This window comes from Gambusia affinis, linkage group LG03, assembly GCF_019740435.1.
Source record: "Gambusia affinis linkage group LG03, SWU_Gaff_1.0, whole genome shotgun sequence".
Taxonomy (NCBI): domain Eukaryota; kingdom Metazoa; phylum Chordata; class Actinopteri; order Cyprinodontiformes; family Poeciliidae; genus Gambusia; species Gambusia affinis.
This window is the reverse complement of record NC_057870.1, coordinates 12,084,218-12,096,585: the sequence shown is the minus strand read 5'-3', so window position 1 is coordinate 12,096,585 and position 12,368 is coordinate 12,084,218. Positions and strand designations below refer to the sequence as shown.

Genomic DNA, 12,368 nt, shown 5'->3' with positions numbered 1-12,368 from the left:
TCATTTGAGTCCTGTAGTGTCATGCTCTGCTACATACTCTTATTTTTGGTGCTTTGTGTAAATCTACACCTGTCAATGCGCAGCCATGTGTGCACACAATAGCAACCCTCACCCTAAAACATTGTTTAATTATGCAGGTATACCGACATTCTGACTCTGTCTTGGATCCAAATATATAAGCATCGATTTGCATGGAAATGACTAAACATGTGGAGCCCAAAGTTGTCATTTCTAATCTGTCATATAAAGGGGAAACCAAATAGCTGGTGCAGTCTGTTAACGTCAAAAGGATGGTGTTTGTATATATGTGTGTATGTGTGCGCGTGTGGGCGTGTGTGTGTGTGCTGAAGGAAGACATGAGAAAGCAAAAAGTGTGTATGTCTGATGCCTGCCGATGCCTGTAATACCACTTCACTCCAGATGCTTAGCGCGCACTCACACACTGATATATTGGTGTCTGTGTTCATTACTGCTGATGTGTCTATATCTGTCTTCACACAGTACAGACACTGAATGAGAGGCAGAAGGTGGGGGGGGATGAATACGATGCTGTGTGTACGTCAGTATCTGTGTTTCTGTTTGACTTTCGCTTGGTTTTGTTTCTGTGCATTTGTGCTGAAGTACTGCTTTCTTTATTTGATTGGGTTGCACTTGAAAATCAGGATGCTACGTTGGGGAGACAATGTTTCCCACAGTCGCACAATGCTGAAAGACTGGAAGTCTAGATGGGAACTATTGGCTACAGGAGCAGTTTTACCCAGGCTGTTGTCATAATCTCAGTTACAGCGCTTTGCAAAAATAACCATACCCATTGAATCTTTTCACATTTTGTCAGGTTTTTCATGTGACAGACAAACCCACATTGTTCATAATTGGCAGGACAGGGAGAAAGACTTAATAAAATGTAGAATCAGCCAAACGGCACATGGTGACTCTGGAGGAGCTGGAAAGACCAACAGCTCAGGTGGGAGAATCTGTTGAGCGGCCTCCTTGCCATACACTTTAGAAATCCAATCTTCTTGGAAGCGGCCAAGCAGACAGTCAAAGTTAAAGGAAAAACATAAAACCTTTATTGTGGACAAAACAAACGTGAAAAAATTACCTTTGTTCACCTAAAAGCAAGTACCTTTCTTGGCTTACATGCAGAATTATATATTTGGTCAAAACTAACCCTTTCCTCACACCCAAACACAACATTCCCTGAAGATACAATAAAACAAGGTGGTAGCAGCATCAACATTTCAGGATGCTTTTCTGTAGGAGGGACAGGGAAGTTGGTCAAAGTTGCTCTGAAGAAACTAGCTTTGTCGTGTGGTGCTGCGGTGGTACAGGAGTAGAGCGTACAACCCATGTACAGACTGAGGCCTCTGTCCTCAATGTCGCCGTCACAAGTCCCGGCCCGATGAACTTTGCCGCTTGTCTTCTCTCAGCACCAGAGTGATTGAGATTTTGCTACTTTGCCAAGAAAGTATGGTCAAACATCTATGTGGAAGGGAGGTAGAGCCATATCTTTAATTAATTGCAAGACTGACTCGGGAGCTAAACTTGCATGACATATGTTTCAAATTTCTTTTCTTTTTTCTTTCCACTTCCCAATATTTCATTACTTTCTATTGGTATATCATAAAAATCCAATGAAATACATTGTGTTATGTGGTTTTACTGTGACACAATGTTCTTTTAGCAGATCTGTGTAGCCTATTTCATTGAATTTGATGCTGTTGGGGTTCTGTGGTGGTGCAGGGTGAAGAACGACCCACATATTCAAACCATAATCCTCATGGCAGTGGTCGCAGGTTCAATTCCCAGCCAAGTGACATTTGCCGCATGTCTTCCCCCTCTCTCATCACCCTTTTTCCTGTCTAAGTACTTTCAAATAAAGGCCACTAGAGCCAACAAAACCTTAAAAATGTTTTGGATGCTGTCAGAATTAAACACTTGCTCAATAAGTGCAGTTTCACATGCAATACCCTTAAAACACCTTTCTTTTAAAAAGGTTTTATTCCTTTATCAGTTGTCTAATGATTCACCTTCCTTTCATTCAGCATAGAGCAGCATCTGAAGGAGCTCCAGGCCAAAATGGGAGACTTCAGAACAGGGGATCGTCCACCCAGTCCCACAGAGGTCTTGCAGTGGTTCAACATGAGGGCACAAAACTCCCTGAAGCCTCTTTCCACAGACATTTTAGACTTCTTCAGAGCTCTGGTAATGTATTAGGTCAAAGGTCAACAATGTCTTCAATCTAAAAAGCCATTTTTGAAATAAGAAATAAAATGTGGCATAGAACCATGTAAATTATACTTTATATGTACTAATTTAGGATTTAGATAAAATTAAACTGACTACATTTTATTCTATATAAACTTCAGGATTTTATGACAAAGCAAAGCATCTCACCAAGCCAGTTAGGCCTGTTGAGTGGGTATATTTATGAAAAATAAATGCAGATTGAAAAAAAAAAATCCTTCACATCTGAAAAACTAATTTGTGCAGTTTTTGTTGTATCTTCAGATCAGCTTCACTCAAGTTCATCATGTCTCTTTGTTAATCTTTGCTTCAGCAACAGTACCTTAAATCAGAGGAAGAGGGGAAAGAAGAAGTGACACTTCAGCTCCTGCTGAATCTTTCTGCCCAGTGTGGAGTCTATTTTCCTTCTCCATCCTCTTCTTCCTCTCTTCATCCTCATCTGCCTGGGTCCTCCGTCCACTCCATACACACGATCAAAGATGACTCTGCAACAGAGGTAATGCACTATTTCTCATTCAGTTCAGTGTTTCAGCGTTGGGTTAATGAATTTCATTCGTACGCCACATGAGGTAGTAATTACCTAAATATTTTTGACATTTTCTTATTCCTTTTGAGATCCAAGAGGCGTGGGATGCTGTGCGTCTCCAGCTGCGAAACTTCCTCATGGACAGGCTCTCATGCTACACCACAGGACCTCCTGGCTCCCCCCAGTTCTCCACCATGACCATCCTCGAGCGGGTCAACTGTTTTAAGCAGTTGCTTTTTCTCTACCCTGAACGTGAAGTGGTCGCAGATTACCAGGTGCCATTTAAATCACTTCTGTATTTAAGACAACTTCATAAACGCTGAATGATATTAATACGATAGAAATAGTTGTTTAGAGATGCAACATTTTATGTAATTTATATGTACAGGGCCTGAAACAGCAGTACGTGCTTAGTATCCTCCACTCAAGCATGAGCTCCAGCCCAGGCGGTGAATCCGGCTTTGACAGACTATCGACGGGTTTCTGCAACGTGGTCCAACACGTGACTCAAGCTCTCACTGAGGAGCTCCAGGTTCTTTCAAGGGTAGTGGAGCCCCAGGTCGTCCTCGGCTTTTTAAACGTAGCTTACTTTGGTGCCATCGCCCAGGAAATGACTTCCCAAATGGAGAGAGAATTTGAAACCGCTCAAAGAGACAACACAGCGCTGAGCAGCAAGATCAAAAAATACTCTGTAAGGTCACGAGCAACTGTAGGTGAGTAATTTGCTCTTTATTTCATCTGTGTCATTCTCTTGTTTGCACAGGCTTTTGTGGCTCTGTTTATTCTGATGTGCACTTTTCTCACTTCATTTCTATCCACTTTACTCCTCTCTTGCTTTCTCTTATAAATGAATAAAGGTTAGTTTACATTTCCTTCCTCTCTTTTTATTTTGCTCTCCAGATGCAGCGTGCTAAATCCAAGGCCTTTCTGATGGTCTGCTGTTACCATCGCACTTGCATTTTTTTTTTGTCTTTTGTTTTACTAACACCCTCATTTCTCCTCCCTGATAGACAGAGACCACTGTTCCTGAGGCAAATGCTCACGCTATGCGTAGCATGATTATCCCTACTGTTTGGACACCTTTTTTTTTAAACCACACTTTCTCCACTTGTTTTTTCACTCAATCTTCCATTAACACAATTCAATATATCTTTATGTGAGCGGCGGACCTCTTTTGCAATGACCCTTTACAGCTTACCCTCGATATGAAGGTTGTCAGTGACTAGTGTCAAGTCGGCACTCTTCTCTCTGATTGTGTGGATCATAGCGTGACAGTTTTTATGAATGAGTTTTACTTCTTGAATTGAATGTCTAAAACTTTTCAATCATACTCAAAATGATTGAATTAACTTGTAACACAGAGGGAGTTTTCTGTGATAAAGCCTTTTGGTGATGAGGTTATACATCGACTGAGAAGAGCAGAGACCCTTACGCACCATGTCACTTCTGATACCACTGATCCCCTCACACTCTCTTTGTTTGCATCGTATTGGCCTATTTACAACTTGCTGAGAGTAAAGATTCACAATAAATAGCAAAAAATAAAAAAAAACGTCTGTGAGCCATTGTTTGCTTTTTCAAAAGGGTACACATGCCAGCTTCCCTACGGAATGGGAAGAGGAGTGCTTTTGCATCTGCCATTCTTCGATAAACATACCACCAGCCTCGCCACTTTTTCTTTTTTTTTTTTCTCTCTCCCCCTTTCCCTCCTTACCCCTCTTCCCATTTTCCCTCTCTGGTTTTTACTTTCCCTCTCCTTAAACGTGAGATGAGAGGAGGCAGCCGGGATAATTGGCCATGCGTCAGTTGGGCTGTTTGATCACGTAACGTGGCGGAGGCTACACACCTACGTGCCGTTCAACAAACCGTCAAATGTAGCACCGGAGGCAGAACACGGCTCCAAAGGGAGCGAGGGACCCGTGCTGTGTAATGATGGTAAAATGGAGCAGTTTTGCCTGTGCTGCTTTTACTTATGTGTTTGTGTTTGGGTACGTGTGTGTGTGTGTGTGTGTGTGCAACATCTACAACTGGGATTACATTTTTGTGTTGTTCATGTTTAAAGTCTCCTCCAAATAAAAAAAAAAATAAAAATGGCAGAATCTTAAGAATCACTCCAAATGCCCGTGGCTCTCTAAAAAGCCATTGCTGGAACATTAATGCATAATCTGCTTTCACACTCTACTGTCTGTATACTGTATGCAACACACATAATTGTCAAGACAATTATGACGGTGTCAAAGAAAGTAATTCTCTTTTCATAAGCCTCCAATGACTCCTAAGATCCCTCCCTCTCCTCCTGCTGTGTTATTGTTTATTGTGAAGTAAAGGAAGGCGGTAGGTATATTTTGATGAGAGCCTTGCTGGGGGGTACAGAGGTGGGAACTCCGTTTGCTCCCGGGGGAGCTGCGCATCAGCCACTGTCAAACCACTGAACCATTTAACAGCTTTCACAGCAAGATCTGCCTCCTCTTTTTTACCTCACCGACTCAAAGGCAGGCAGATGCGAAGGGTCCCAACACCCCACCCTGCACCACCTCCATCCTTTTTCTTCTTGTATTCTATCCCTCACATATCCTTCCTCTTTCTTTTTCTTTTCCCATTTTCCTGTACTTCTCTAAGTGTATCAGAGCGAACAAAAACTTGAGTTCACCAGCGCACCTCACTGAGTTCAAGTGGAAATGTGAGGGTGGTCCAAGTCTTCATGTGTATATCTCTAAGAGGGTTTGAAATGGTGCCATGGTGAATACTACAGGAAGTTGTTTCTTTTTCTTTTTGGCAGGGGCCCTGTGATAAGTAAAATAAACAAAATTTGTGGATGGAAAAATCCAAAGATGACATAAAATGTTGAAAGTATAAATTTTGGAGCAGAGGAATCTTTGCTGTCATATTTCATTGCCTCCTATGAAAATATGTTTTTTGACACTTGACAAGTGTCCAAAAAGCTGCATTTTTTCTTCTTAATTCTTTTAAGGCCTTCAGTTAGAAAAATGTCCCGACTGTATATAGGTTGTCGTGTGCCGTCTTCAGTTTGCTCTTGCTGTAAAAACGTTTGGGGTTAAACATGACAAACCATCCATTGATCGTACACCCTTGTCCCTAGTGGGGCTGGGAGGGGTGCTGGTGTCTATCTCCAGCGAATGTTTTGGGCAAGAGGTGGGGTCACCCTGGACTGGATGCCAGTCTATTGCAGGGCAACTCAGAGACAAACCAACTTTTGTTAATTTGTTAACCCAGTCCTGGGCTAGAAAATTGGAACCAAAAATTGGGTAAGGTGTTTAATGTCCAATGTGGCAAAGAATAACTCTTATCTAGACTACAAAACATGTAATATTTGAGTTATAATGAATGGTTTTTATCCTTTTGTCAATTTTCTCTCTTCTTCCTGGTGCTTTGGGTTAGGTTTGGAACCTCAAGCACTTAACGACTTATATGAGACCAATTAACTCAACATACAGGCTTTTGAATAGTGAGATGAAGCCTTAGTATTTGGACAGGATGAAATAAGCCAAACTTCAAAGTGTTAAAACAACATGCTAAAAATTTTTGGGAAAGTGCTAAATAATATAATTGCAATGTTTAATAGGTTAAAAAAAAACCAACAATGTGTTACTTCTCATTTTAATATATTCATGTGATGCTATGTTTGATTTTCACTTTGTTTTTGATGCTATTTTGTGTGTTCACAGATGTGTTTGTGTGCTTGCTTGCTAATCGCAGGACTACATTAAAAATTGTGTGATCAAGACTCATTTAATACCACCCTTTTGAAAATGCCCCATTAAATTTCCATATGGTATTAGTAATTTGCATTTGTATGCCTAGCAGATCTCTGTTTTTGTAAGACATCAAAAGCTTTCACATCGACTTCTTTCTGCGTAGACGCTTACCATTTCCCCTCAACAATCGACCACGGGGTTGAAGTCGAGGTTGAGGAATTCTGCTCCACTCTATTTTGATAGCACTGATTTAAATTCCTGCTGCACTAATTTCACCACATACCATCGGCAACCGCTTCATATAGATTAAAAAAAAAAAAAAGAGAGAGAGAAAGAGATTCGGTTAGAACATGTACTGCAAGTGCTTTCTCCACAACTACACTCCCTCCCACCTCCTCGCCCTTTCAGACTCTTTGAACTCTTTCTCAGACACAGCACCACAGCCTATTCAGCAGGGAGAGAGGTTCTGTACTGACGCGAGATAGCTCGGCTGAGGCACCGACTGGCATTGGAGGTGCTTATGGGGATTGAGGCTACTTGGGAATGGCGTTTGTTAATATTTAATAAGAGCAGCTCCTCACTAGATCATATCTCTGCCTGAGTTTATACACACTGTCAGGCAGGGACGTGCACCCGCATACTGCCACATAATTATGGTCTGGGGGTGTTTGTGTGTGTCACTGTGTAGTTGTTTGTGTGGTGCCTATGAAAGATGGGGGTCTTTTTTTTTTTTTTTTTTTTTTTTGCCCTATGCAGTTTTCTTCCTGCATTTTCAAATAATTAAAAGTTCTTGTGTCGATAAAAAAAAAGTTGCCACAAAAACCTTGTGTTTACTAATCACAAAGAGAAAAGCTGTGTCATTTATCCCTGCTTGTGGTTATATGCATGTCTTTGTCAGCAGTCATTTTCTCTAAATCATGCCTCCAGTAAAATCTCAGAAAAGATTAGGTTTTGCAGGCCTCGAGAATGTGCATAATGTGTTTCATTTATTTCTTTTTTGCCCATATCCTCTGAGTGGCCACAATGGGTTTTGTGTATCGCTCTTGAGCAGCTCAAGGATATGAACGTTTTCTTGGCACCTTCTATTGAGAAAGCTGCGACAAAAAGACAAAAAATTGGATGGCTTATTGAGAGGAGGCTGCACTTCTGTGATGAAGAGTGAGCGTGATTCGCCGAGGGGTTGAAAACAATAATGTGAACAAGGGCACTAAACAAGTGGGATTTAATGAAATGCTGCTATCGTTACAATGCATTCTGCCATGCTCTTCATCTCGGCTTCTCAGTTCAAGTATGCAGAGAAGGCCAGAGAAATATTAATTCAACGTGAAAACACAAGCAGGTACTCTGAGTAATAGGGAAATAAATTTAAAGCAAAGGTGCCTTTCTGCCACCACTAAGAACATTACCTCCATCTGGGCAGAACAGCTTAATTGAGATATCAAATATTGCAACTCTCTCCTTCTGTCAAGGCTGGGTTGCCCCCGCTGTAGCCTCAGTCGGACAGCACCCGAGGACAGAAGCCCAAGAGACGAGCATTTGGGTGGTGGTGTGTGATTACAAGTGCACGCACGCGTCCCGGTGTGTGTTGAATAATCACAGCAGGAGTCCTCACATAATAAGGCTGTCTGAGTGAGCAGTGGGCTGCAACTGACGATGAGGACCCTAACTGTCTGGGGCTGGCAGGAGGTCTGGAGTGGCGCCGAGCCTTTTTCCACCCACAGACAAACTGATGCGTACACAGACATAGCTTCGGGCTCCCGCATGACCCTACCCAGCACCTCGTGAGAAGAACACACAGACGTACTGGATCTCCTTCTGACTACACTGCTGATTTATCAAAACAAATGTAATCTCCAGGCACCTTATAGACTCAACACTTCAAGTTTTGACTCAATCCTTTAGAAACCCATTCAGTTCAGTCAATCGATTGGTCATAAAATGCCAGTTAGTAGACATTTTTCTCAATGAAAACCAGCAGATTTTGAGAAATCTAGTGAAATGGAAAGTCTCATCAGAACAAGGCTCATTAAAGAGTTCAAAGTGAAGTGGTTAACATTTGCTCACATTTTGTTTGGGGATTATGCATGAAGCTGGTGTAGAAAACGCCAAGCAGGGTGAGTGTTGGTCACAGACTACATTAAGCCTCCCTTTATGGAAGAATGACATAAGAAAAGTCATATTACAAAAGAAGCACAAATCATTTTGTTTGCTTATACACATGCATGCCACACTCTTCAGGTCTTCAGATCTGTTCTAACAAATAAAAACTATGTGTAATTTTTCTTCCACTTCACATTTGTGTGCCACTTGGATAACCACCTACAATGCCTTCATATATTTTCTCATACTACTGTAGATAACTGGGGATAAATTCATGTAAAGGAAACTAAGTACAGATTTTTTTTCCCCCCAAAGGCAAAGTTTTAAAAATAATAATCTAACTTTCATTGAACCATAGAAAATTATGTAGGGAAGGGCAAAGGCTTTAATAATTAGTGTGAGATGTGCTGAACTTGTCAAAGCACTTAATAATTGTTTCATCTCTTTTAAGATGGCAGATGTGTCGTTATCAACTTAACGGAATAATAACAAATTGGAAGTGTTTATTTTATGACGGATAGCTACAATTTAATGGATGGTTTTATTCCTTGTTCGTGTTGAATTAAACTGTGGTGCTTTTCAGAATATCTGTCTAGTCAATCAATATTTATTAATATTGATGTTTTTTGGCGCCACCTAATCACATTTAGTGAGTTTTCATCAATCTTATTTATTAACAATACAAACAATAAGTCCAGTTTAGTTTGACAAATTACATTGACAACTTTGATGCAGTATGTACAGTTCTTTGATATTTTTTTCACTTCAGAAGTTGCCTCTTGCTTGAAAACCTATTTGTCTATGTGGTGACAATGTTGCCCATGCTAACACCTTTGCTAGCAAGAGTTCCATAAAACCATGGCTGATGATATAACATTTTATGACGTTTATCTTTGGATGGCAATGTTCTTCGGTCCAGTTGGACAATGTGGCAAGGAAGATGTAAACCACATCTCAGATGGTCTCATTTGTACTGCTCAGAGAATGACGGAGAAAATGGGGAAAATGAGGGCCAGCGTACAAGTGTGAGATATGTCGTGCTGGAGAGAAATTAAATCACTGGCTAAATTATTGCATGATTGCTCATTCCCCAAAGAGTTGGGCATCATTTGCTAGAAAGTGTCTAATAATTGGTTTTCGGCCATGTCAGACATGCAATTCCCCTTACTAATGGCTCTGTTAGGCCTCCTGGGTCAGAGTAGGACAGAAAATAGCCAGACGGCAAAAAAGCACCCTACATCCTTGTTCCTTTTGTATTTTTTTCTCTGTTAAACCAGAAAGAGAGAGAGACAAGGGAAGGGAGAAAGACGCAGAGGAGAGGAGTGATGGCAAGAAGAGGGAGTGTGTATGCAAGCGAAGAGGAAATGAAGTGGCAATAAGTGCAGCCAAAGGGGAAATGCACTTCACCGTGAGTTTAATACATCAGACTGGGGATTTGGCAGCCCGCCACACAGCAATTGTTTACCTTTTTGCTCACTGGCTGCATCTGTTCTGTTTTGTAAACGGCACTAAACTATTCGCCCGTAAACACCGGAATCAATAACAACTGCTAAGGGAATTCCCTTATCCCGCCCCCTCCTTCGCTTCCCCATGTTTTCATCCCTAACCACCACCGCCGCCACCACCCCTCTCTTTTTTTTTTCTTTTTTTTTTCTTTTTCTCCTGGATCCTCTCCTTTCTCTGTTTTCTCTGTTTCCTGCCAGTCAGGACCAGTCTGTGTGTGCGTGTGTGGCTGTGGAGCTGGTGGAACCCACAGAGACGAGGAGACGATGGATGCCTCGCCAAAAATGCTTGCTCTGTTTGTTTTTTTGTTTTTTTTTATTCTCTTGCCATTATTAGCAAGTACTAAGTAAAATGCTCCCCTTCAAAATGTAATAATTGTTTATTACATTACTATTATTTTTTTTAATGTTCCATAAATAACCTGCACTCTGACATGTTATCGAATAATGTGCAGCGTATGCTTTTTTTTCTTTTTTTGTAAGCAATCACGGTGACAAAGCTTTCAGCTTATCATTCTGATTTGAAGACCATCTCTCCATAATGTGCTGCCGATGGTCTCTTGTATAAACATATAATTTTTACCTCGTTCTCAGCAACAGCTTCTCCCTTATTGATTCTCAGTACGTTGACCTTCAGGTGAACTCTTCCCCGTGCCGGTGCCCCCTCCTCGTTCTGCTCTGTGGGACTTGCAGTGTACTTTGCTATATGACACACCTGGGTGCTTTTAAGCACACCCTCTCCATCAAGTGGCTATGGGAGCTTCCATTTGATCTCACTGTTGTGACAAAGGTGTAATGGGGTTTAGATGGCTATGTACTACAGTGCTATGGCTGTAGGCCCATTTGGCTAGGGAGGTGACTATAAATACCTATATAGCTCGTTGGGAAAGAGCCTCAATGAAAGACAATGCCCAGCACTGCTAAACGCCAAGGTCATGTGTCACTATTTAGAGTTGACTTAGTGAGCGAGTGAAACTGTCATAGGGTCACAGGTTGATGGAATGAGTAGAATGGATGGTGAGAGAAGAGAGAGGCCGGGAAAAGGTGATGCTCCAGATGAAGTGGAAGGTAATAGTTGCTGTGCTCAGATGAACACCCCGGAGAAGGTGGAGATTGGGGGCAGGAGGGCTGTAGAGATAGCTTTTACAGAATCCACTGGCTATCTCCCAAATGTGTCCCTTTCTGTCTGGTTGACGAGGTTTCCTTTGAATCGTCTGCCGTTTCGCTTTTCTCCCACGTTGAGCATCGGAAGCTCTTGATGTGACGGAGACTTCAGAAATAGACAAGCCTGGTGTTGCGTGTGTGCAAAGTGCGAGTCTGGGAACGAGGCTGACACCAGAGTGTCAACCAGGTCACGCATGCACACATGCAGCAGGAGGTAGTCTCTCCAACCCAGACTCCCACTGGAACCCATTACAGAGAAACTGGAGGCCCATGGAGCTTAATTACATGCAAACACAAATACAAGCACACACATTTAAACACACCCCACATAATTACACGGCTATGCACCTGCGATTTCATGCATGCATCTGTGCACACTTGCACACAAAAACATGTAGGCACATTCACAAACAATCTTGAGGTTAGAATATATTTTATGGTGACCACAGAGTTTGGTCGAGGTGTGGACAATTATCTTGCAAGACTGACATGTGCAAATGTGTGTGGAGATGTCTACAAATCAAGTTGCTCATAATGACCCACATTGCATGCACATAAACATGCGTGTGTGGACGCCCCAGACATGAACACACAAAACTCAGTGACTCACACTCATTAATACTCATAAAAAACATACACAAGTGCCCAGACACAACACTCTGAATCAAACTTCATGCATGATTAAACCAGACATCCTTGGGGACAATGTTGTTGTCATATTGTCAGATTTTGTTTAACAATATAGCAAAATTACGTTAGGATCCAAAGGCAATAATGTCACCGTTATTGGAAAAGAAGACCCCCCCCCTTCCCTCTTCTTTCCATCTCAGTGCTCAATCATCTCTGTGCTTTCAGAGTCAAGGCTAATACTGAGCTCATCCTTTCCCAAATGCCTTTGCAGTTGCAGAGCTCATTTAGGCGGACTCACAAAAGTATTTGTGCATGTGTCTCAGCGTATGGCAACACATCTCCCAGCCGCCCATTCTCCGGCTTAATGCGGAACATCCCCCGGGTGATGGCTTTGGCAGCCTCCAAAATGGGAAATCCATATTTGCCGAGGGGGTCATCTGCGGGTTAGGAGGAGGAAAAAAAAAAGTTTTGTGCTGGGAGGGA

The 12,368-nt window shown here is 41.9% G+C and overlaps 1 protein-coding gene across 4 annotated transcripts in view; it reads left to right on the top strand.

Annotated features, from left to right (window-relative positions):
* kiaa0825 (KIAA0825 ortholog) overlaps positions 1 to 12,368 on the top strand; it is a 128,528-nt gene that overhangs the window by 13,547 nt on the left and 102,613 nt on the right. For all 4 annotated transcript variants that reach the window (XM_044112896.1, XM_044112897.1, XM_044112898.1 and 1 more), the window contains 4 exons: positions 2,046 to 2,205; positions 2,561 to 2,743; positions 2,863 to 3,048; positions 3,162 to 3,486. In XM_044112896.1, the coding sequence (XP_043968831.1) occupies positions 2,046 to 2,205; positions 2,561 to 2,743; positions 2,863 to 3,048; positions 3,162 to 3,486 (854 nt within the window). The remainder of the gene's footprint in view (positions 1 to 2,045; positions 2,206 to 2,560; positions 2,744 to 2,862; positions 3,049 to 3,161; positions 3,487 to 12,368) is intronic.